This window comes from Abramis brama (genome assembly GCF_963993115.1).
Source record: "Abramis brama genome assembly, chromosome: 13".
NCBI classification, from domain to species: Eukaryota; Metazoa; Chordata; class Actinopteri; order Cypriniformes; family Leuciscidae; genus Abramis; species Abramis brama.
The window spans coordinates 17,367,430-17,394,955 of record NC_139975.1 but is presented as its reverse complement, the minus strand read 5'-3'; the positions used below and the strand labels follow the sequence as shown (position 1 = coordinate 17,394,955).

Sequence of the window (27,526 nt, the reverse complement as noted above, 5' to 3'; positions counted from 1 at the left end):
ATGTTAGACCAAGTGAAACAGCGCTGCGTTACCTCACAAGTTTAATTTGTCTAATAAACTGACCTGTGAGTAGTAATTCTGCGTGTAGTTCGGTAGAATGAAATGTCCATATTCCTTTTATATCCACGGGACTCGCGTCGCGTGTGGAGCTGATAGCTGTCTCTTAGCAATCCCGAACTGCTTCATATCACAGTCATGATAAAAACATCGATGTATTCAGTCATCCATAAACATTATTAGATCGGTCGGCTCGACGTTGACGACAAGATCCATAATTCTTAGCAAATGTTGCGTCATCAAACTACGCCTTTGTTATTGTAAATAGGTTAGCGACCCCTAGTGGCAAAAAAATCCCATACTGTACGTTTAAAGTCGTAGTAGTGAAGTTGTGAAGTAGACTGAAGTAGTGACAGGTCTTTTCTTCCCTATTGTGACATCCGAGTCCAGTAAAATGGATTACTGAAAAGAAAAAAGAAAAAAATATAATTGGTTCTATCCATTGGTTCTTGATTGGATGGAGGATGACCTGAATGTGACGGAAAGGGTCTGTGTTTAAGCGGACCGAATGATTGGAGTAGTCTGGCGTAGAGGTATGTCACTAGAGAAAAGTCTGTTATTTCAATGGAAGGTCAAGTTGTAATTAAAAAGTATTCAAAATTACAAGGTCAAAACAAATAAAAAAATTAAACATCAATGAATCGCTTGCAATCAATAATAACATGCCTTTACAAAATACGTAGGGTGAATTTCCATTTCATGCTATTAAAACCTATTTCTTCTTATTAAGCTAGTATAGGAAATACAGCACTTTTTGTCCTTATTTGTGTAGGCTATAAATGTTAAGTCAGCACTTCAGCTGTTATACTTCCAGGCTGACATTTGACATCTTTTACATTGCTCTTGTAACTTTTTGTGCGTAGAGCAAGCGGGTGACTGATAAAATTTATTTTTTATTTTTTTTAATGGCTTCCTGTTTCAGTTTGCTTTCTGGTTGTGGCTGCGGTTATCACGTTGTGTCCCTGATGGATGAATTATCGGGATAGCAGGACCTTTAAGGTTCAAAAGCAGGTTCTGTGCTTTTCCCTGGTCTTTCTCTTCCCCTGTTTCTCCCTAATGAATAAAACCTATACCAAAATGTATGTAAAAAACATCCATTAATATATTTACTGATATATCGCTTGAGACATACTGATATAAACTTTATTTGAAGGACTTCTTTATTGCACAATGCACATTTCTTAATAGTAAGCCTAAAATGTGTTTTAATAAGGATTTAAATGCAAGATATTTAAAGTGTACCTAAAGTATCCTTGAAATAGTTATATTTTAGCACAATCAAATATACTTAAATGAACAGTTCACTTAAAAATGAAAATTCTGTTATCATTTACTTGCCCTCAAGTTGTTTCAAACCTGTATGAATTTCTTTCTTCTGCTGAACTCAAAAGAAGATATTTTGAAGAATGTCGGTAACCAAACAGTTGACGGGACCCCATTGACTTCCATATTTTTTTTCCCCTACTTTTCCTACATTAATTTTGCATATGGTAATAGAAGTACACTAGAATGCAGATCTGAATTCAGCTGCTGACTGCAGAAATAAGAAGGCCAGGTCTTTATACAGAACTGGTACACTACTGCCCTCTTCTGGCTGTAATGTCGAAAATCCACAAGGGGCCTTTATGCTCCTTTATGTTAAAACAATCATGATTGTTGATGACAGATGATTGTAAAGAATAAAAAAAAAAATGCAAATACACTATTTCTACTGTAAATCTACATTAACATTTTTACATAAAACCTATTAACTAATGCCAAAAGTGTCAGATGTAAAGGAGTTTCATAAAGGACAGTGTAACAGGACACTGTTGTCATCTGCTGAAGGTGACCAGAGAACTTCCCTTTCAGTGGTAAATGTGGGAAGTGAACTCACTCTCCCTCGTCTCTTCTCTCTGCTTTGTATATGTGTGAAAGCACAGTTTCACTAAATAAACTATTGTGGCAGAAACTTTCAAAGGTTTAAAGGGTTTCAGGGTCAAGGGAAGTTATGTCAGCAACTCATAAAATAATGTATGGAACTATATATATAGTAGGCCATAAATATCAGGAGACAAGGGTAGTTGTCACACGGGGAAGTTGTATTACAATTGTTTCATAATTGTATTGACCCCATATAGGGCCCTGCTAATGAACTGAATCTTTTTCTTTGGGCAGAGATGTTGGAAATGTAGAAATAGCTTTTGTGTAGCCAAAACTATCTTTTACAGAAATTAACTTTCAAAAATAAAATTTTCACTGGCTCTGTACCTTAAATAGATACAGTACACATATATTATTAAACAAACTGCTACAATATCATTCTCAACAAATACTTCATTATTTCTTCTATTTTACTATTGATACTTACTACTGCTATTGTTATTCACCTTTATTACATCAGACAATAGTCAGAATAAACAGAAGACACTTTTTTATATCTTAAGTACAATATACTCAGTGCAGTAACTGTGATTCTGAGGTTCATCTGGTGGCATCTTCCACAAATTGTGTGTCATTGTCTTGTTCAAAGTGTTTTTTGTTTTGTTTTTTTGGGCATCCATGCACAACCTGGTTAACTTCTGAAACTCTGCTCTATTATTAAATCACAATTAAGTTACTATTTGATTAAACAACAATCCACATACTCTTATCTGAATCTTATATATTGACTACTCCCCTTTACTCTCTACTCTACATTGGACATAGTTGTCATTGGCTAGTACATTTTTTTTCGCCTGCCAGACTTTTGACATAATGTTTCTAAATAATATTAACGTACAATTCAGTGAACTGATTTGTTGAAATCAAAACAAAATGAAGTCCTAGCCAATGGTATTGCTACTTGCGCATTAGTTCCACCCACTACTGAAGCATCCAGCTGGCAGTGGTGTCTACTTGTCGGCATGAAACCGAAGTTGTGATAGTCTTTTCTTCCCTATTGTTTTCTCCAAAGAAAAAATGTAGGGCGGGACTTGATTTTGTCTATCAGTCGATTAGATCGTTGTCATTTGCTTTTGCTGTGATCTCATGACAGGTTGTCCCACCCTTGCGCCAGTGAACACGTCACAGAATAGATGTCGCTGCAAGGAGGAGGAAAGTTATTTTGACTAAAGTTTTCGAGGGCACATGAATTAAAATAATAATTATGTGCATGGATAAATAATTTATAATAAATACTGCAAAATTCCATAAAAAATAAGAATGGACAATTTTAAGCATGGTGACTTCAAAGGCTTCATTTTATGCAAAGGGATAATTCACCGATTTTCCAGTTTTGTATCAGTAGAAACCCGGTAGTATTTTCGAATGACCGTGCTTCCCTCCCTCATGTCCCCCCGAGACGAGAGATGTCTGTATTGTGTGTCTGGAAAAAAACCTCAGATGGCGCAAAAAAATCATCATTCTGCGTCATCGGAGGCTTTTTTGGCCAGAGGCTAGAGACTACAGCCAGTAGTAGGAGCGAGTTCCGCATGTTTTCAACACGCCCATAGGGGGTGGGATCTCACAATAAAACGCCGTCTTTTCAGTTTCGAGTCAACTAGTAGCCTAGTTGTATAATTTCTTCCGATACTGCCCTCTGTAACCGGTAGGCGTGGCTTGGGAGTGTCCTCGTAGGGCAGCAAAGCAAATGCATTCTGGGAGTTGTTGTCTTTCATCCACATGAGCCAAAAATACTTTTACTGGCTTTTCGCAGTCTAGAAGGCACCAACTTCTAAAATAATTTCTACTACATAAATGACCCAATTTAAATACACATTCATCTTTCCAGCGGTGAAATATCCCTTTAAATATTTCAGCAGCACTTGTAGCTGTAAAATCTGTACCTCATTCTTATTGATGTCAAACTGGTGAAAAGTTTGAACTCTTGAGGTTAAAAATGAATCCGAAGTGGAATTTGAAAGCCTGATTTTTTTTTTGAGGTGATGGTTTTAGTGATTAGTTGACTTAACTTAAAAAAATTGAGGAAACCCATTGCCTTAAAATGATTAAGTAAATAAACTTCATGCTTAAAATAAAAAATAAAAATGTAGTAACGTGGAATTGTCAAGTTCACTTAACTTATTTTTTTCAATTAAGCATTACGTTTATTTACTTAATAATTTTAAGGCAACGGGTTTACAATTTTGTTTTTAAGTAGGCTAAGTGAACTGAACACTTTTTACAGTATACCATCCACGTCCAGCATCTCAAACACAGAGCAGGAATGGCGATGGATGAAGGTCTTTTTCGCATGATGCTACGAACACAGACACAATTCAGCACATGCGACATTGATCACAGCATAGCTTTTCTTGATCTCATAAACCAATATCAATGATAAAGACAAAGGGAATTTGGCCATAAATGGGGGTTTTCCTGGTGGGGAAGTGGCTTTTTGCTCAGATATTGTAGGTCCTGTATTGTGGTAAGTGTGGAGGGGCTGTTTTTGATGTGCTCATGTTTTGTGAGAGAATGTCTGACTTCACTACTGAGCATAATGCAGACCATTAGATAAAACTCTTCAAAATCAATTTCTCTATCTGCATCCCAATCCAGCATGTTGAAGGTCAGCATCATGTGTTTCTTCCCCATTGTAGTCACATGCTTCATGAAAAGGTAGAACTGAATGTCTGAGGAAGGGAAAAGAAAAGCACAACGGTTATTCGAAACATTGAAATTCCACCATATATCCACTTATTATAGATTCATAAAAATTACATAAAAAGATTCATAGAAATTACAGATTCATGAAATCCCTAGTGAAAACTAAATATACTAAATTATATTTGAAATACATTTATTTATGCTAAGTATACTACAAATACATTTACATATTACGTACTTAATATAAATACTCTGCAATTTTACTTTTGATACACTAAATTGATATACTTAAAGTCTGCATTATCATGACTTATTATGTCACTTATTGTCATTTATTTTTTCACTGATTATCTTATTGTCATGTGGTTTAGCAATCATTTGGTAATATCTGTTTATAGTATGTATATTTGTTTTGTTTATATAACAGTGAGGTTTATTGTATTTGGTCTGTCTATAGTCTGTGGAGTAAGTTTTTCATTGTACAAGTACTTGACAATAATAAATTACTTGACTTGTCTATTTTTGTACTTAATGTGCTTAAGTTATCCAGAAATAGTACTGAGGTCCAACTAAAGATATGTACTTTAAATATCTTGCATTTAAAGACTGATGTCATACAGTGATCATACTATCCTTACTAATAGTGATATTAAAACACATTTTAGGCTTAATGTAAGGCTCAGTGTAAGAAATGTGCATTTTGCAATAAAGAAGTACTCCAAATCAAATCTAATTATAATTTATATATCAGACAAGTCTCAAGCGATATGTCAGTAAGCTAATGGATTTGTTGTACTTAGTATGAAATAAATGTATTTTAAATACATTTTGGTATAGTTTTTTTTCCCGCTAGGGTTGTCCTCTTGTTAAAGATGAAATATGCATTAACAAGTAATTATTCTTACCGTTCAGTGTTTTTTCTTTCTTTCTCATGACTATCCAGAAGGCAGAAATAATCATACATTTTTTAGTGCTTCTCAGTTAGAGAATGCAATCAAATTTGTTTAAATACAAATAATGGATAAAAAAATCCTTCTTTTAACTTCATTTTTCTCTTTGGATTGAAATAACGTCACCCTTCATTTAATACTTTTACCATGGTAATTATGTTTTAGAATTCCATATAGAATGGCTGGGTCTGAAATCGTAGGACTTGCCTCGCTGTCCTATCAATGGACTTTGTGCAGGAAGGTACCTTACGAAACTGATTTTGGTTTGATGATCTACAACAAAATAGACTTTACTACAATAATTTCTCACTATAATAACATCAAAAGTGGAAAAAATTGGTTTAAACGTACATTTACACACAACCTGACCACCAACTGCAACTTTCAGACACCATTTTTTTTTATTATTATTTTTTTTATTATTATTATTATTTTTTTTAAATGTAATCTAGGCATCTTATAGAACACTTTTCATGTATCATGTTGAATAGTGTCATCAGTGTTTCATGTGTAATTTCTAATCAGAACCCTTAATGCACAAATCACTAAATGACATAATCTGAGTGAAAAGGGGAATTTTTGAATTGGAAAAAACAGCAGAGCTGGGTATAGGGATAAGCAAATCAAACACAGTAATGCAACCAGGTAAATCATCCTCTGGCTTTCAGATGAGAACTTGTGGCAAAAAAATCCCAAGCTGTTTTAAAACAAATATTTGACTAAATTTCTTTCCCACCCTTTAGGCTCAGTAGTGCACACTGGAAACTAATTAGCAATTTCATGTCCTATCTTTTCCTGTCAAATATAATACAGTCCAATAAAAGCGCAATACTATCCCGAACAGGCGTCGTTATTGTATATAAATAGACCATTATTAGAGAAGAGATAGGACTAGATAGTGAGAGGAAGTCCGAGGAAGGCTCAGGTTCTGGAGTTGCTCATTCTGTGTTTGGTTCCTCTATAACCTGCACTGGACTTTTCCTGGCCAGGGAAATTCTGCCCTCCTGACACGTTACTTATAAGCTTGCACACTAAAACACAACAAAGCAAAGCGAGGTCAGTCTGGTTGTGGAGGTTAATCTTGTTGGATTTTTGAGTGATCAAAGGTAAGTCTCTTTTATAATCTCATTAAAAGTACCACTTAATTATTTTATTGAAATACTGTTAATACTAAATATTATTTAATATTAAAATGTATCAAATATTTGTTCAGTTATTTATGGTAGCCCAAGAGTTCATCACGAGCAATAGTTTTGCTTCACAGACAAAGATTTTATATTTAAACTGACAATTTTATAAATGAATAACAATAGCAGAAGTAGGATTAACCAATTTAACATGCATAACAAACAATAGGCCAAAAATTCTATTACAAAATGACAAGGCAAATGACCATAGAGTAAACCTTTTCTTTTTCTACCAACAGATGATTTTTCTCTTGCTAGGTACATTGATGTTTCTCCAGTCTTCTACTGTAGGATCCATCAAAACAACTGAGAGTTACTGGACACTTAAACCGAATGGTTTGTATCTATGAATCACATCTGAAGAATTTTTTTCATTGTGTATAGTCTCCTAGACATTTACTTGTCCCTGAAATACTCCTACTTGAGCTCTGCTTATAAACTGGATTTTAATTGTATTTGGGCTTGTTTTTATATAGTCGCACCTCTGATTTTTATTTTCCAATTGTCTGTCATCAGTGCTTGTGGTGAATGTAGATTCTGGTAAAGATGTAAACATGGTACAAGTGCCACTTATCTGTGGAGATGCCTACGAAGGGCAAAATATTACATGGACCAAAAACAAAGATGAAAATCTGGAGGCTCAAGGAAACAGGATCATGGTCACAGTGGAGGGGTGGAAGGGGGCCAATTACTCCTGTTTCAACAAGGATGGCTCGTACCTAAACCACACACTGGTGCTGGCTCAGTGGACCTTCAAGAAGATTATCAAGAACACTCCTGAGAAAGGTAGACCCATCAGTTACATTTTGTAGCATTGTCATAATACTAAAATGGTTTCAAACCTTCCAGAAAATCCAGTTTTCAGTGTCACATGATCTTTCAGAAATCATTCCAATATGCTGATTTGGTGTTTAAGAAACATTTCTGATTATTATCAATGTTGAAAATAGTTGTGCTGCTTACTATTTTTGTCGAAACCATGATAAAAACAATTCAGGATTCTTTGATGAATAGTCCAAAAGAATAGCAATCTTTTAACATTATAATTGGCTTTACTGTTACTTTTGATCAATTTAATGAGTCTTTGCTTTAGTATTAATTTAAAACACTTGATTGCAAACGATTTTTGTGTTTATAATGTGTATTTATTTTATTTATTTAATTAATTACCAAACAAGGTTACATCCATTGTTCAACAAATAACTATGGAGGTTCCTTCCAATGTTCCTGGACATGGGATAAGAACAGGCATGGCCATGTTGCTCATATCAAAGCCTCACGGTAAGTTTCCCAAACTGCATCTGCAATGATGTGAGGAATGTGGAGAACATTTTTTTTTGACTGTGTGATTCTGATCCAGGCTTCACGGTGGAAGCAACATCAGCTGCAGTCTGGATTCAGAAGGACAGAGTATCACATGCTTAGATCAAGACTACTGTGCTTATTCAGAGGAGGTGGACCGCATCAACCTGACCATATACTTCAGAAGTAGCTTTGTTGTAGAAACCTACAACAAAAAGTTCCACATCATGGATATCGGTGAGCGCTTAAAAATTGATAAGATGGGGCTTCGAATTTTGAAGTAATATGCCGCTCATCTGAATATGAAACAATGTTGCTGACATCTTTTTCTCCACTTTTAAGTGAGGCCTGATGTGGTGGCTATTAGCAGGATCAATAAAACATCTGTCGAAGTTGGCTATCCACACTCCTGGAACACACCATCTTCCTACTTCCCTCTCATCTTCCAAGTGAAAGAGATCCGCTGTCGGAAAGGCAAAAAATGTGACTGCTCCAAACCGAACTTGCCAAAGGTATTGTTAACTTATTTAACATATAATAATTACTGGTTAAAAGTTTGGAATAATTACGATTTCTAATGTCTCTTATGCTCACCATTCATTTGATCAAAAATAGAGTAAAAACAGAAATATTGAAATATTATTACAATTTAAAAAAAGACCTGTTATATCATTAAAACTATTATTATGTATTAATATTTGTTCTCATTGCGCTCAGACTTACCTCACACAAAGCCACCAGGTGCCCGTGAAAAAAGGGATGGCGGTGTGTGTGAGAGCGAAGGATGAATTCTGTAATTCCTCTTGGAGTGAATGGAGCCTGTACAAGTACGTGTATTTAAGATTTGTTCTATTTTTTAGCGGGAGATTAATTTGCTTTATCCCTAAAATAATATCCTTATTGCTTTATTAATTAATGTTTTTGTTTCTCTGCACACACTGTAATACAAACTTTCTCTGTTTATTTTTTAGATTCAGAAACAAAAAAAACAAGAAGCACTGGAACCAAGAACCAAAGTTAATGATGCTATAATTTATTATGTATAATTAAATACAGCTTTATATTTTTAAATCTTTTTAACCATTATGAACAATGATTGACTCTTATTAGACTTACTTTGGTCATATACTGTGTAATTAAATACAAACACATTGTATGTGTTCTTTTAATAGTTTATCTATTGTATAATAGAATGAATAACACTATCATGCCCTTAAATTAATTATTTATAACTGTAATATTGCGTTACATGTATTTATTATGATTGCAATGTTTCTGATGTCTTTACATGATTATATCAGACATAAAACATCAATATGCTCTTAATTCAGTTTGTGTTGCATGTTTATTCCATGTCATGTCTCACCAGTTGTGAATTATTATGTAGTGTATAGGTTGCTAAAAATGACACACATTTGAAAGGCATGGACTTTGTTATGGTCCTAATTATGTGCAAATGTCTTTCTTTTTCTGTAGATCACACACAAGACTGCTCAAGACAGAAATTACTGTCACAGCTCAGTGTGGAGCAAAACAAAGTGCTATTCCCCTCAGTTCAACAGAGTTACAACATCAAAGCAGAAGCACTGCTTAAATCACTGATTGTTCAAATGTTGTGTAAAAAAATGAACCCTCTATCGAAGCCTGGAAAAAACACGTGTGAGTGATACTTAACCACCGTGAATTGTCTCTTGTAAAAACAAGCGCTGGGTTTTTGGAAATGATACAATTTGTGATTCATTTTGAGGAACTTACCCAAACAATTTTGCCATTCATTCTCAGAGCAGATCAGCCGTGACTGAAACTCTGCTAATTACCAAAATTAGCAATCAGTTTTAAATGAGGTGAATGAAAATAAACGAGTCATTAAAATTATTACAGATAATATTTTAAAAAGATACATCATCTACATTTTAAAAAGAGCCGAAACCTTGTCTGTATTTATTCTTGATTTATACAAGTTGGTTTCTTAACATCTTGAGAAAGCCACAGTCCCTCCTTATCAGAGTTTTTTTCAAGGCAAGTGTGACATTAAAACGGATAAAAAAACATTTCCTCAACATCATTATGAGAGTGAAGAGGGTACAGATTGCTGACCTACTTATGAAGTATAGAGACTAAAAGAGAATATTGGCTCACTCCCTCTGGGACATGTGGTCTTGCTAGTAGGCTGATAGAAACATTCACATGCTCACAATTAAATTATTTACAGTCGATATGCAGCAGACACGCTATCTGTGGCTATAATAAAAGGTAATAAAATGTGTTCTTTCATATTTTGTCTTATAATGGACAGACTGTCCACTAAAAATAGTGTATATTCATTTTATGAAAATACACAGGTATGGAATATCTATAGTGATATCTCTCTTTCTCTGAATCTTAGCAGTGATTTTGCAAATGAGCTTTCACTAAACATACAAATGGAAGTAATTATGGGACTGTGTTTTTGATGTGGTCTGGGACCTGTACAGTTTTTGAGACTTGTCAGTTGAAACTATTGTTTTTGGTTATCTTAACACAAGGCTGCTTTATGGACTGCTGTTGTGGGTGAACATGTGATTGTATTTTATAATTGAATGGACATTTACTGTATATTCCATGTGTGCTACATCATACTCTGTAGATGATGCTTAATCATATGTTTATACAGAAGGGAAGTACATGTCAACATGAGTAAATAAATGAGCCAGATGTGGTTTCGCCACCAGAGGAGAAATTACTAGGGGTTTGGAGATGATAATTCCCCATAAAGCGTGATTAAGGTCATCAGTTTTTAACCACATTCTTTTTTTGTGTCTGAGTGTGAAAGCAGAGGCTGTCACACACTGGATAGACGGGATAATCCACAAAAAATGCTTGATGCAGAGGAACGACGAAAACACATTTATTACACATTGGAAAATACAGGTAAACACCAGAATGAAACACAAGACAATGATCAGACGATGACAGAGGGTTTAAATACATAAAGGTAACAAGAGAATAAGTGAAGGAAAGGTGTATGTGATTAGTTGACTTGGTAACAAACAAGAGTTTCTATGGAAACTAACAAGATTACAATGGAGATAGTGTAACAGGAACTGAACCAAGGCAAACAAAGAACAAATATTAAAAAAAAGGAATATAAAAAAAAGTCATTAAGACTTTCAGATGCCCCTGAAACTGACATACAAAATCCAGGAGGGTGGTGGAGCGAAGGTGGAACAGGGGAAAGGATGGAGGGCCAGGCCTGTGTGGTGGAAGTGGGCCTAAAGACCAAGGTGGCGCTGACAGTTCAGGGAGCCAAGGCGGAGCTGGCAGTGATCAGGTTGGAACCGGCAGAGTAGGAGACCCCCAAGGCGGAGCAGGCAGAGCTGAAGACAACCAAAGGGGGGCTGAAGGTACAGGAGTCCACCAGGGCAGAGTAGAAGACCACCATAGTAGAGAAGACTAAACAGAAGACCCCCACGGTGGAGCAGTCGGAGTAGAGGACCACTGCAGAGCAGAAGACCACCATGGCGGGAGCCTGGAACATCACAGTGCTGTTGGTGCTGGATATCACGGCAACACTGAAACAGAGAGGGATTCACTGCCTCAATGGCCGTAACAGGGAGCTCAAAATTGGCTTCTGTGACCATGACTCAAAGAGCTCAAAGAGTTCATCGGCCTCAGTGGCTGTAACGGAGGCAACAGGGAACAATGGGAGTTCATAACCAGCCTCCGTGATCGTGACTGGGCAGGCAAAGGGTTCATATTCGGCCTCCTTGGCTGTGACAGGGCAGACAGAGAGTTCATATTCACCCTCCTTGGATGTAACAAGGCAGACAGAGAGTTAATATTTGGCCACCTCTGCCTCAGTTGGAGCTGTAGTGGTAGCCGCTGCCTCGGGAGGACCTGTGGGAGTGTATGCGAGCCAAACACACAAGATAGCGGTAGCCATCATAGACAGCAGTGGCAGTAACTCTGCAACCATCTGACCTGGATACGCTGCTGAGACCACTGGACTTGAGGGTGCTGAGACCGCTGAGACCAGGACTTGAGGGCCCTGAAACCAACAGACTTTAGAGCCCTGAAACCACCGGACTTGAGGGTGCTGAGACCACTCGGCTTGCTGCACTTACCTCAGTTGTGAATCCATCACACTACCGATCAGTTTCCTTCATCCCTGGACTGATCCAGTGATCAAGGAGATCCATGACAAACCAAGCTCCACGGCCGTTGGGGAAACTTGAGGTGCGTGGGTCATGATGACATGTGGAGACTCTGGCGTGACGGCCATGACGTGACGAGACTCTGGCGTGGCGGCCATGACGTGACGAGACTCTGGCGTGGCGGCCATGACTTGACGAGACTCTGGCCTGGTCAGCGGCCATGACGTGACGAGACTGCGGCCATGACGTGTTGAGATTGTGACGTGGTGGCCGTGACTAAATAAATACTAAATAAACAGGAACTGAACAAATTGGCACAAGACAAAAATATAAAAGTCCTTGAAACAGAGATACAGGGATTCGTGACAGAGACAGTAGGCCTAATAATTCACTTTTTTTTTTAAATCTTGCATGAACTGGGAACACTTCATTTCCGTAGGCTACTTCACAACCCACCACAAAGACTCGATTTGAAATTAAACAACAGACTCCTGTAATTGTTTTAATTTATTTTATTATAAATAAATATTAATATCTAAAAGTATATTTAATAAATACAAATATTATTTTTAACTACATGGAAATTATTATTATTAATCTAATCAAGTGAGAGGTATTAATGTGAAGATGCAGCATTACAGAAAAAGTCCAATATATTTTTTATTATTATTCACAGCACGTGATCTGGTTATAGCGCTCTTAATCTTTATACCACAGTTGGCATTGTGAATGTCGTCTGGTCTGACTCCTTATCATTTCACCTATCCACCCCCTCTTCTTTCTTTTTCTTTCAGTCTTCAACGTGTGCCCTCATGATGCCACGGCGCTCGCTAATCCGCTCTCCACGGCGCACATGCTCAGTACCGATCACTGTGGCAATCTGTAATGGCTGCGGGATGATGTGATACGAGTCCCGGTGCCGCGCCGCGTCTCTTCGGTAGGAATGCTATTCACTGAGACCGCCAACCACTCCATTCATTCCTCCGTCAACATGGTTGACATCCGACAGAAGAATAAAGGTCGGACATCCTAGGCGCGAGCACTTGCGAGAGTCATATTCGTGTAAGTTGAATGATATTTTTGGCTCTGTAAATTGTGGTTCATTGAGCTGGGGTCTGTCAGTGTTTGTTATCTGAGGTCACAACGGTTCAGCAGCATCTCTAGAGAGAATAGGCACATAAATAGCCGCGTGCTGCATATAGCTGTATTCAAATATTATACATAACGTGTGATTAAAGGCAACGATAGAGGTATTTGTTTACAAGTCTTAACCTTTTATTAAAAACGTTTAACACCGGTTATCACAACGTGCTAAAGCAGCAGCATCGAGCCTTTGCACAAATAACATCAACACATAAAATCCTCACGCTTGTTGTTCTTATTTACGTCGATAGGACGAAAAAATAAGTAATTTTTGCAGAGGAGCTTATTTAATCCTGCAACAGGCTCGTTGTGCGATCAGCCAGTTTCATACAATGAATTTTCAATGAGCTCGGGGTTACTATAGTTCATTTCGAGTTAATACTGGTTCTAGCACTAGAATAGCCTACATTAGCAGGGTTTGGGGTGTTATAAATTTGGAGTCTTATAAAAAGTTACTTTTGATAAGGATTGACCCCACCCAAAGGAAGTCCAAACAACAAGTTCTTAAAAGTATATATTTTTTTTTTTACAGACAAGTAACTTAGGCCTATACATTTGAAATGTCTCAGTAACCATAAATGTCATAGATATGACAAAAGTTAGACTACTCTATGTAACACCCGTTAACAGAAATGCATTCGCCTACGAGGTAACCATAATAACAGTAGGCTGCCAGTGTTATCCATCTACACAAAAACAAGCATATAGGCTACTCTATTTATCACTTTATTATATATAGGCCTAGGCTATTGCATATGTGTATCTCAAAAAGACGTTTTATTTGTGACCATTTTTAGCACAAAAACACAACAGATTTCAAAGTTACTTTACAAAAGAAGTTACAAAAATGTACTCCTCTCCCAAAAGTTGCACTCACTGTGCTAAATACTGTATACCGGTACTTAGCACACTGAGTGCAAAACAGATGCTTTGTATTTGCCATTATGTAACTATTTCCCTATATGGACAAGGTTACTGTTTACAGTGTTATGGGGAACTTTGACAATCAAGTTATTTGCAAACACATTATTTGCTAGGTTATGGTATACAATGCAGCATATTAGATTGTTTAAGGCTCCGGCTTGTAATGTGTTATGTAATAACCTGTGTTTGACTCTGTCCATTTTATATTTAATCTGTCTAATTATAGCCTGCATATAATCTTTTTGTATTTTGTGCTATATTTGGTTGATACATGGAATAAATGATTTTGGTCTTGTTTTCAGAGCTTCTCTTGTGCTTAGAGCTTGTCTTGAGACAGAAAACACCTTTTGTTAATGACTTACGGTCATGAACGTTTCTTTCTCTGTGTCTGTTTCTGTCTACCTCTCTCTTATCAGTGCAGTGCTGGTGTGTGATAGTGCCAGTGAATTGTGTGTGGTTGGCGGTAGTCAGGAGTGATGGCTGTGAAGGAGCGGGTGGAGGCAGTGCTGAATGTGGGCCTGCGGGTCCCCAGTATCATGTTGCTAGAGGTGCTGTACCGCTGGGATGTCAGCTCCTTCTTCCAGAAGATCCAGAGAAGCAGCCTCAACAACAACCCCCTCTTCCAGTACAAATACCTGGCCCTCTACCTTCACTATGTGGGTGAGTAAGAAGCCTGTTTTTATGCGATAATATTTGGGGTATACCATGGCAGACCTGCCAACCTGTACGCATTTTGCGTAGCGGCTACGCATTTTGACCTCAAAGTACACTGGTACGATTTGTCACTCTAAACTACGCAAAAACCTGGTGACTCCTCTGTGCACTCGCATTCCTCAAATCAAGCAACAGCAAAATAAGAAGAGTTCGACCAATCATAGCGCTGAGGTCATTCCCCAAATAGCAAGCGGGGATGATTGACAGATGCGTAAGGCCTATCATTAAAATGAGATGAGATGAAAATCGACACCAATAAACAATCCCGCTCGATCCCCCTTTCACTCCCGCGGCCCGCCGTCTGACTGATTTCATAAGCGAGGACAGTACAGTAGTCACGGTACTTCTAACTCCTGAAGGTAAACGGCCTGGGGTGGATGTGGAAAGTTGAAATATTGTATTGAGTTAACTTAATCCTCTGGATTCGATGATCACATGGGAGTGATCGCATGGATTATCTTAAAATACTCTGTTATTTATGGTCACTCAGATAAGAGGAAGACATCATTCAGCCATGCAAATTATAAAATGCTCAAGTAATGCTGAACAATAAATCGAAATAAATTTGAAATAGCTATGGCTTAGTGATTATGAAAGTGCTGTGATTTGTGGATTATTGATAAGCGCGAGTCTGGAGAAACAGGCGTTTATTTATTCACTCTGTTATAGAAGATAAAGTGTGGTTTGTTATAGTTGAGGACAGTCAAGCAGTCTATGAAGATTCTTTGCAATTGAAAGAGGAGAGAAACAAATTGTTCTAGAGGTCAGACAGGGGGTCTGTTCATCGCATTGAATTGGAGTTTTTGCTCTAGATTTCCACTCATTTGAATAATGGTGGCACAAGCAGCAAGATGATTGAGTGGAGAGTGGGAAAGACTGAAATGTACTGTCCAAAAGCCTTGCATGCAAAAGAAAAATCACCAGAAAATAAATAAATAAAATCTATTCAAACCTATTTCTCAGTGTTATTTACCCTGTGGTCCTAGTGCTGACAATGGTGGAGTCAGGTCACCACAGGTCTCTCAGACAGCCCCCTGTACTGAGCTTTGAAAAGACTCAGTGGAGCGTGGCATCATCTGCTGCACATCCCAACAGACACAGATCATGAGTTATTTACAGGGCTCGTGCTGTGTTGATGTGTGTGATTTGAAACAGTTTTTGTTGTGAATGACTTCATTTCCCCCTCCTTCTCAATTGTCTGTGTTTGTTTTTCTATCTGAATGGGTTTCTGACTTCTGGAGCATGCTTTAATTTTTTATTTTTTTTAGGTTTCAGCTCATTTGGTCTTGTTTCTAAGAGACTTTAGTACAACTTCACCCAAGTAACCCCATGTTTAAATGGTTTATAAACTTTAATTAAAGCTGCAGACTCCAGGAAAGCTGGTGTTTGTATAGTACCTAAAGGAACAAACCCTAATGACCCTGATTTGTCTCGTATGTGTGGTCATGCGCTTTGCCCATGTGGTTGTTATTTACCCTGGAGAGGAGGCTTTTGAGGTTACATGCGGATATGTTCTTACAATAAGAATGGCAGCTTCTGGTAATAGCTTTAGAACACAGACCACAACCCAGCAAATTGCAAAGCACAAAACAATGCGTCATACTGTACATCCAGTTTACAGAATGAAAAGTAATTGTTTAAATGAATGCACAGTGAAATTTGGGTTAGGGTGATATAACTGATAACATATATATATATATATATATATATATATATATATATTTTTTTTTTTTTTTTTAAAGCATATAATTCTACATAATATTTGTTTTACATATGACATTTTATCAAAACTGCATTTTGCTTATTTATGTTAGAAATCTTTTGTCCTTCATATCAGTCATTTAGCCCAAAACAACGTTAAAAGACTAACTGTCTTAGTTTAAAAAAAACTGAAAACTGAATATTATATTATAGAAAGAATGCCATGTGGTATGACTGCAAAAACATAATATGTATGAATTATTCATGATATCTGTAAAAAAAATAATATATATACTATTTAATTTGTTAAAAGAAAATGTATATTTAAAATTTAAACCTTTCTTTAAAAGAGTATACCATTTTTGGTAGCCCTTCACAATAATGTCTCATTTGTTAACATTAGTTAAGGCATTAACTAACATTAACAAACAATGAGCAATATATTCTTACAGCATTTATTAACTTTTGTTATTGTTAGTTAATAAAAATGTTTGGGTTCTTGTTAGATAACAGTGCATTAACTAACGTTAATAGATTTAAAAAATGTATTAGTAATTAGAAATTAACTAAGATTATTAAATTCTGTATAATTATTGTTCATTGTTAGTTCATGTTAACAAATGAAACCTTATTGTAAAGTGTTACCACGTGTTTTTAAACATTTTATAACATATGAAACCAAAATAAATACAGAGTACATTTCTAAAAATGTTGCACGTTTTAAACTTGATTTGCAAAAATGTTTTCCCCTTTTCCTCTTATAAATGTCATTCACTCTTTTATTAAACACAAGTCGTCAGTGTGACGTTCTTTCCAAAATAACTGACTGAGAATACCCACATATACAGTAGGTTGAATGTATTTGCAACAATAAATGTATAATTTAAAACGAATAGACATTATTTGTTTTTCTCAGTTATGATGTTCACAAATGACTTAATTTTGCACATTTCTGCAGTGCGCTATATTAGCGTATTGATGCTCTGACATTAGCCATTGTTTAGAAGCAATGATGACATCCTGGCTGAAAAATCCAGCATAAACCAGTGTGAATTCCAGCTGTACTGGTGGACCAGTCATGCTGTTTTCAATCAAAATTGAGCTGGTGCCTGTCCACCAGTACTCCTGCTTCCCATGCTGGGGAGTGGGGACGAGCAAACCACCAACCAGCGTCCCACGCTGGTCCCTGCATGCGAAACATAACTTATGCTGGTGACCAGCAATGCTGGATTTTTCAGCAGGAATTTCAAAGCTACCACTAGCAGAGCCCTTACTGGTGTTCTGTTTAATAGAGATTCAGCAGCTTTTGTTCTTGGCTGCAGCTTTGTTCTGCAGGTGCAACTTGTCGATGGTGCTATGTTACCCTCAGGACCCCCTACTGAATGTTGGACAGAGTCCAAGTACAGAAGCTCCCACAGGTGAAAAGTACTGCTGTCAGGAGAAACTTTGGACTTCTTTAATCTCAGGCTTGCTGGGTTTGTATTAGTGTTGAGAAAAACCACCTGAGAAGCTCCTGCGAATTTTACTCTGATGAAGCAGAAAAAAATAGTCCTGTCCTGTCTGTTGGAACACTTCAATTTTAAAATATGACACTGCAGGCACATTAAAACTAATAGAGATGGCCTTGCCTAACACCAGGAGCTGACATTTCTGCAGAACAGCTCTATTCTTTCTTCAAACAGTTAAGATCCATATATTCAATCATTATATTGAGGAAATATAATGTATTTGTGGCCTCCCTGACACACACACACGAGTTTGGTCTGGCTGAAGGCACTATAGCAAAGAGGTCATGGACATGGAGAACATCTACTGTCAGCAAGATCACAGGCACTTTCCATCTTTACTATCTATGGATAATATGAGCTGTCTTTCAACATTTTATCCAGCCACAAAGCTGGCCAATTCCTCTGCTCTCTGACTTGGCAAGAGCTTCCTCATATTTCAGCGTTAACTTTATTCCCAGGTAATTGCATTGGTCCAAGCTAGCGTGCCAGCATACTCCACATTAATCAATACTGAGATAAACTTTGTGCCTTCCTGCCAGTAGAACGTTTCCACTGTTTTGTATTTCTCCTGTGTTCTAGACAGTGGGGTATGGCACATGTTTTCATATTTGTGAATGGCAGAAGTGACCTGGAGGAGCGGGTGAGAGGATGAGTGCTGAATGTCAGACAAACAGTTATGCAACAAGAGGGATCAAGAGGGTTTGGCAGTGGAGTAATGAAGGCCTAATCTGTGCATGGCAAAAGCCTTAATCTCCTGCCTCATCCTGTCTACACACACTCGTTTGAACACACACACTCGTTGGAACACGCACACTGACGTCAACGTGAGCCACTTAATGTCAGATTAGAGGTTGAATGATGTACTACAGTACTCGTGTTTATTATGACATGATACTAAATGTAATTTCATTTAAAAAGCACCTTTTTTTGTAGTAAATATTGCATCGTCAGAGGCATTTTATAAGATAAATGTCTAATGGAAATATTCCAAAAATAAATTATTATATTTCCAATTCCAATAATAAGTTTTATGTTGAATTTGTATTAGCCAATTTTTTTCCCATTCTAGATCCTCCAATTGATTTTTCTCACTGATGGCCATAACATACTGCAGGCTCAAAATAGCATTTAAGGTGAGTGAATCACCAAGGATTCTAGATGAAACGAGCTGAAACTACTTGGAAAAGAATATGGTTTGCAACATTCTTCTAAGTCCAACTAACTAGACATTTCAAATCCAGATCCATTTGTCCTGTTGTCTGAAGCAGCACAACACTGTATCGCTGATTATTATGGGTTCTATGTGCTTTTGACATGACACTTGAAGGCTGTCATTTCCATAGCCACGATTCTTTATGTGTTTCTTTCAGCTTCCTAGCACAGCTGTCAGACTTTAATAATATATAAACTGTAATAGCTAAACAAACTAGATTTTTAAGATAAAGCCTTTGGATTGTTTTTTTTCTTTTTCTCTCCATTCTTCTAGTTTGCTGGTTGGCTGCTGTTTATGATAAACTACCTAATTAAAGTTTGAATAACATTACCATTGCATTTGTTTAACACTCATAACTCATAAGTATAATTTCAGTTCACATCTGTAGTGAATGAATTAGTCACTCAACCGATTCATTCGAAAACAAAACAATTAATTAATTTAGGAATTAAACATGCAACTGTCTGTGTTAGTGTGTCCTCTAATCATTCACTCAAATGATTTGTTCAAACACACTGATTCATACATGATCGGCAATAATGTTGCTTGGGAAACACAGACCTATTTTTGTTGGCGGGTCCAAAAATAGACAAAGGAGTTGTCAATATTGTGATTACAATGTAAGTTACTAAGTAAGTTTTTATTTATTGAACTATTGTATAAAAGCTAAATCACACTCAAAATGGTGTTGGTCAGAATGCCAGCATTAATGATTGTCTATATATTAATAATATGGGCTACATATGCTAGAATCCATCAGACTGCCAAAAGATCTGACTTGAATTATTAAAATTCAGAATAACCATGTTTATTTTCGAAACTGGAAACTGAACGCCATTTGCTAAAAAAAATATATATATATATATATATATATATATTAATATTGCATGCTATTTCACATGCTATTTAAATAGCAGGTAGTATATACAGTAGTGTATTCTGCTCACAAACCAGTATGCTAGTATTCTGAACATAGCCAGAGACTCTTTATGCAGGTGTGACTATCAATGAACTGGATATCCAGATTCGGTCAGTGTGCTCTGGCTGTGCGAGTTCCTTTGACAGTCTGAATGAATGGACTCTCTCTGCCGGTCTGAGGGATATTGAGAGAGATGTGCCCTCAGAGGCCCTTCTGTGTGCTTGACAGCATCCTCACATAGCGTTCTAACAGCAGTCTCATTCTTTATCCCTCTCTCTTTCAGGTTACATTCTGAGTCTGGTTCTGCTCACGCTGCCCCGACAGCACCTGGTGCAGCTCTACCTGTATGTGCTCACTGCTCTGCTGCTGTTCGCAGGTCATCAGATCTCAAGGTGAGAGTTTAGGACTTCAATATAGATAGATAGACAGAAAAAGCTGCTTTCTACCAAAACAACCCCGCTTTCCAGAAAGATTCTGTTTTGTATGGTCAATAATGGTCATACTGGGATCATTGAAGATGAAAATTAATATTTTAATTTTGGTGTTACCATTGCCAGTTGCATTGGGGACCAGGACCAAGTACAAGCCTATTCACGTCTACCCCCCAAGACCATACCAAATTAATAATATAATAAATAAAAAATTATATAATATTATTTAATATTCTATTATATTACCTTCTAAGGTTTTGGAGTTGGTAAGATTTTTAAATGTCTCTTATGCTGACCATTACTGTATTTATTTGATCAAATACAGTGAAAACAGTAATATTGTGACTGTAGCAACTGTTTCCTTAATATTATCAATGTTGAAAACGCTTGTGCTGCTTAATATTTTTGTGAAAACTGTGATAAATTTTTTTTTTCAGGAGTCTTTGATGAAAAGATCAAAAGAACAGTATTTATTTAATAGTATTTATTTGATATATTTTGTCACTTTTGATCAATTATATGTGTTTAATGTGTCCCTGCTAAATAAAAGTATTATAAAATCTTACTGACCCCAAACTTTTGAACAGTATTACACTTATTTACTTCCCTCTGTGTCATTCTAAACCCGGTTTCCCCATGGAACACAAAAGTAGATTAGTAGGAAGGTAGAAAAAGGTGTAAAAATTGAACCTTACGGGGGAATAACAGCTTGTCACTGGGGCAGTACCCTTAAAAGGACATATCTGTACCTTTTTTACTCCTAAAAGTTGCATATTAGTACCTTAGAGTACAAATACGTACCTTAAGGTAGTACTATGAACCTTTTTGTGGTAAAAAAGGTTCAAAGATATCCTTTTAAGGATACTGCCCCAGTGACAAGCTGTTTTACATTTTTACACCTTTTTTCTCAGTGTTCCTTTACAACTATTTTAACGATACTTGCATTAATTAATGAACAAACACAGGATATTTTTATATTATTTTAATTGTACTTCCAGTTTGTATTTGGATATTTAAATAATGTTGCACAAAGAGATTTGTATTTAATGCTTCGAAGGTGGAAAGACAGTTAAGATGTGAGCAGACAGACACATTTCTTTACTGGAGGCTCCTCTGCCATGCTCATGTGTCTGCGATTATAGTGTGGTGCTTTGCTCTTGACAGGTGGCTGTTTAGTGTCAGATTAAGAGAGAGCTTTTAGCACATTTCTCAGCATAATGTGTGTCTATAGAAAAAGCAGTGGCTGCTCAAATTAAGATCACCCAAGTGTGGCAAAGCCATTACTGCCAGCTCATAACTTACCTGCCTCACTCATTCCCTCTCTGCCTCATTCTGAGCAAACCGAGCTCAGTAAAGGATTGAAACAAGCTTTGTAAATGTTTATTCAGGTATGTGTGTGTCATGTGTGATATCCATTCTGTCCACATCTCCCAAATAACATGTCTGGGTCCTATTTCACCCCCAGAAAGAAATTGGTTATGATGTTGTATGGAAAGCCATTTTGATAATCAAATTTCTCACCGAAAGCTATTGTCTTCTGAAGACTTGAGGTGCGTCCCAATTCGTGAACATGTGCACTACTCTACTGCATTTTGTGGTATAAATAGTGCGAGTAGTGTGTCCACACTGATGAGTAAAAAAAAAAAAAGAGTACACTTTAAATACCCAGATGATGCACTTAACCGAAAAACAAAGTGTTGAATGTTGGACACTTCATGCTTTAAACTGTTGCAGTTAGACTAAATTAATTAATTTATAAATTAATTTAAGATTAAAAAAAATGTAGAAGCCCCTGCAGTAGCACTGTAGAGCCCCTAGGGTTTGCGGACTAGGGATGAGTCACGATTTTTGAATTTTCAATTAGTTGATTTTACTATAGAATATCGAATAGGTTGTGCGATTATTGTCTCTAAAAAAATCCCCATGTTTTCAGTTCTGATGCGGTGGTGACACGTTCATGTAATCAGAGCAAAGATGCCAATAACGCATCTAAAAGCTGTCAATCAAGTCTCAGACAACAGAAGAAGAAACATTGTCTCACACCAGAGCATGTGAGCGGAGTGGTAATATTTCCTCCAGAGCGGATTAATTACTAAATCCAGGCAGTTGGTTGATGAAACATTGATTAAAATTAAGATACAATTTATACAAAACAAAACTTAATTAAGTGGTCAAAATCATGTCTGACCCACTCCAAATGTCTCCCGATATATTGGGCACCTTATGATCCTATCTTACTCATCTCATGCGGTTCCCTTTTCATATAATCAACATAGATGAAAAAAATAATAATAATAATTATATTATTTAAATATAAATATGAAACTTATGTTTAAGTTTAAGTTATATTTAAGTGTCACTCCGCTTCGCTCACATGCTCTGATGTGTAGCCTATACATGCATGTGGGGGAGGGGTGCGATTTTCGAATAATAATCGAATAATACCTAGCGATCTTTGAATATTATTTTTGCTTGAAATGCCCATCCCTATTGTGGACCCCCTATTAAAATCCCTTATCTAAAGGTAAAGGATTATTTTCGACTTCTGAATGTCAGTGGTGGTTGTTTTTGTGCTCATTGGGACTCAGCTGAGGGTTATATAAGTGAATATTCTCTCAGGAATTCTAGTCTGATAAAAACAGACGGACTGATGGTTCCGCCGCTCTGCTCTGCCTGACTCGGGCTGTAAGTATAGATCCTCCACAGGCTGTGATGACTCTGGGAATGTCACGCTGTGAGAGGTTAGATAAGGTCTCTGTTCTGTGTTTCAGGGACTATGTGCGCAGTGAGCTGGAGTCTGACTACGAGGGCCCGCTGTACCTGGAGCCTCTGTCCATCAACCGCTTCACGACTGCGCTCATCTGTAAGTGCCTGACAGAGTCCCCAAAGACTATATCACACTTTTAAAGTCAATGTGAAATGCTGTTCGATCCCATTTTTACTTCCGTATAATGTGAAGGATTTCTGGAGGAAGATATTCAGTGAGAAAAATCAATTGACTGGATTGTGAAAAGCGGTTGTTGCATATACCAGTTGAAAAAAGTTGTTTCAGAGTAAGTTTTTATGTTTTGATAAAAGATTATAAAGAAATTATTTAAATAATGTGCTCTGTTGAAATAGAGCTATTAGGGCTGGGCAAAATAATACCAAAAATGATGATAACACTTTAGTTTAGGGTCCAATTCTCACTATTAACTACACTCTCAGAAAAAAAGGTTCAAAAGCTGTCACTGGGGTGGTATCTTTTCAAAATATACACTTTTGTACCTAAAGGGTGCATATTGGTACCTTAACAGTACATAAAATGTACATATTAGTACCTAAAAGGAACAAAAGTTTACCTTTTGTAAAGGTACTGGCCCAGTGACAGCTTTTGTACCTTTTTTCTGAGAGTGTAGTTGCTTATTAGCATGCATATTACTTGGATATTGACTGTTTTTTGCTACTTATAAAGCACATATTAATGCTTTATTCTGCATGACCATATTCTACCCAATACCTAAACTTAACAACTACCTTACTAACTATTATTAAGCAGTAATTAATTAGAAGTATATTGAGGCAAACTTTCAAGTTAATAGTAAGAGTGTGACCAAAATAATATATCAGTTTTTAATATTTAATTGGCACAATTAATTAATATATATTAATAAATATGAACTATTTTAATATCAATATAATTAAATTCATAAAATAAATATTAATGTCACACTATATATATTTATAATGATAATAATAATATATTAGATACTATAAAATATATATACTATAGCATTTTTATTTATTTGAACCAGTATAACAATACATTTTAATAAACAGCAATATTTTATACATATTTTTTACTTAAAAAAATGTAATACATAAAAAATGCAGCAACTGAAATGCTTGTAATACACTTGCAACCTCTCTAATATTTTTCCTCTTCCACTTAAAGAGCTTAAAATGTACATTCTTGCTACTGTCTCTGTCATTGCTACATTGCTAGTAGAAGAGGACTGATTGAAATGTTCATGTGTCAGATTGATATAACTTAAAAAGATGTTTTAGAGGAAGAGCAAGTTATTACATTCTGATGAAAAATTCCATACACCAACTGTTTTTTATCTAAAATAACGTACACCAATAAATCGTTCACAATATGACTATGAAGTTGCATTAATAAAGTAAACGGGATCAGTTCTGATTTCATGTTGACTTCAAATGGGTGTTTCAAGTCATTCACAAGAGAAGCACTCTGTGTTAATATTCTTGTCATGTGTGAGACTCAACTGCTCTCATTCAGTCTTTCTTGAACGTGTGCTCATGCAGTGTCATTGTCACTGTGGAGAGTTAGGTAGTTTTGCATGTCTTGGCATGTGATGTCAGAGGTCAAGCCATTTCTCGCTCTTGTTCCCCTCTCATAAGCCGCATGCCCTAAAACACGCTGCACGAGTGCCAGAGATGCAGATTTCATATTTTCCCTTGTCATCACTTTTGCTATAAGTACCATCCTTTGTCAGCTTAGTCAAAACCTCTCCTGCTCACTTCCTTTATTTGATTTTATTTTCTCACTCACAAATACTGTTAGCCCTTCCCCTTGTTTATAAGGTCATACTCTCACACACACACTCTCTCTCGTTCTCTCTCACTTTCTCTTTCACTGCATTTCATAAATCTGTCCCCTTCTTTGACTCATGCTTTCTCATCAACTGTTTTTCTGACTTCTTTCTCACTCTTTTTGTTTCTCTTGACTTTTATACTGTGTAAGGGTGAATCTCAACATCAAGAACATGTCAAGGTCATATTTCACCCTAAAATGAAATAAAAATATATAATAAAGTACACCATTTATTTTACATGTGGAAAGTTGTTCATTTTAGCTCAGGTTCATGTTCTAGTTCATGTTAGCTCTGGCCCATTTAATATTAAGGTAACACTTTACAATAAGGTGTCATTTATTAACATGAGTTATGCATTTGCTAACATGAACTAACAATGAGCAATACATTTTTAAAGCTTAAAATATGATATCTTTATATATATATATATATATATATATATATATATATATATATATTTATATATTTATATTTATTTATTTATTTATTTATATTTATATCAATATCTTTGTTAATATTAGATAGTAAAAATATATTTGTTCATTTTATGGTCATGTTAGTTCACAGTGCATTAACTGATTTTAACAAATATAACTTTGGATGTTAAAAATGTATTAGTAAATGTTAAAATTACTGTTGACTAAGATTAATAAATGCTGTACAAGTATTGTTTATTGTTAGTTCATGTTAACTCTTATAGTTATCTAATGTTAACAAATGTATTGTAAAGTGGTACCAATAATTTTAACTGATACAACTTTTGATTTTAATAATGTATTGGTAAGTGTTGAAATTAACATTAACTAAGATTAATATACTTTTTCATTGTTAGTTCATGTTAATCTGTTTTTAGATCATTATGATTTTTGCGTTATGATGTTATTTTCATTACAATTAAACAGATTATACCTTCCTTAATCTGTCCTCAAATTTTCTGCACAGTATATTAAAGTGCATTTTTATATTGGCTTGAATGAAAATCATTGTTACCAGTGCAAACCTGTTTTGTTCAGTTATCTATTTATTTATTTTGGCATTTTTCTGTTAGCACATAACAAAAGATGAAGCATATTTTTAAAAGACATTAAAATATACATTTAAGGTATTTCGAAGAGAATATTCCTGTCTTTATTTATCCTGTCTTAACTGAATTAAACATTGACTAACAAATGTTTTTAGTTTTATCTTCAGTTAAAATTCTACTTTCATGTTATAGCTAATTTAGCTTTTGTTTATGGTGAAATTAAGTTGTAAAAAGCAAAAAAAAAAAAAAATATTCACCACTTACTGTAAGTAACATTTTTATTTGCGTCTAATATATAAAATATATATATATATATATATATATATATATATATATATATATATATATATATATATATATATATATATATATATATATATATATATAAAAATATATATATATATATAAAAAATATATATATATATATAATATATATATATAAATTTTTTTTTTTTTTTTTTTTTTTTTTATATTAAAAATTAAGGTTTGGATTCCAAACCATGAATATAATTTGAGAACAACATAATTTTATAAGTTGGTCCAAAGTAAGTTTTTATTTTCTTCAGTGTAGCCTACTGTCATGTTAAAAAAAGATAATTATAAAGTACATCTTTAATCCTAGGTATACATTATTGTGGGTAAGGTACTAGGAATATATTATTCCATTGCTGTACTGAATTTAAATTTTGCTGATTTGTCTAGAAATAAACATTATGTACAGAATCAGACAGACAGGGTGATTTTCGTACTGCATTACAGTAATTAGAATGGGATTTAATAGGTATTTAATAGGCTTAATTTTCTTTATGTAATCAAAAAAATAAATAAAAAAAATTCCCTTTTCATGGTGTGGTGATATATAAGCCTAGCATTTGTTGGTGAGATTCACCCTTGAGTTTACTGCTTGCTCTTTCACTAGTGTGTTCATTGAGTTCTTGAGTGCCACTGAATCCTTCAGCCATTCCTCTGAATTCTGTAGGGCCTAATTAACTCCAGCAAGAACAGATGCATTCATTAACGTCAGTGAGTACAGTAGGGAACACACAGCTCAGATTCAGGTGCTTTGCTTTGCTTTAATGTACCATATTGCAGTTTGGTATCATTAGTAATCATATTATTACCAAAATGCCTATATCTTCAATTCTATTATGAAAAC

General features: G+C 35.6%; 2 protein-coding genes across 3 annotated transcripts in view; both read left to right on the top strand.

Annotated features, from left to right (window-relative positions):
- Positions 1-5,795: 5,795 nt before the first annotated feature.
- Positions 5,796-9,656, top strand: il12ba (interleukin 12Ba; the record flags this gene model as incomplete). The annotated part of the gene is made up of 8 exons (XM_084133014.1): positions 5,796-5,814; positions 7,019-7,096; positions 7,277-7,546; positions 7,939-8,041; positions 8,121-8,299; positions 8,405-8,574; positions 8,780-8,889; positions 9,539-9,656. 8 exons carry the CDS (start codon positions 5,796-5,798, stop codon positions 9,654-9,656), a joined length of 1,047 nt encoding a protein of 348 aa, XP_083989140.1.
- A 3,331-nt stretch (positions 9,657-12,987) lies between these two features.
- rnf145a (ring finger protein 145a) overlaps positions 12,988-27,526 on the top strand; it is a 23,917-nt gene continuing 9,378 nt past the window's right edge. The window contains exons 1-4 of one of the 2 annotated variants that reach the window (XM_084132251.1): positions 12,988-13,257; positions 14,679-14,922; positions 20,601-20,709; positions 23,520-23,611. In XM_084132251.1, coding sequence (XP_083988377.1) covers positions 14,739-14,922; positions 20,601-20,709; positions 23,520-23,611 — 385 coding nt within the window. In that variant the 5' untranslated portion in view covers positions 12,988-13,257; positions 14,679-14,738. The remainder of the gene's footprint in view (positions 13,258-14,678; positions 14,923-20,600; positions 20,710-23,519; positions 23,612-27,526) is intronic. The other variant, XM_084132252.1, reaches the window with a different exon arrangement.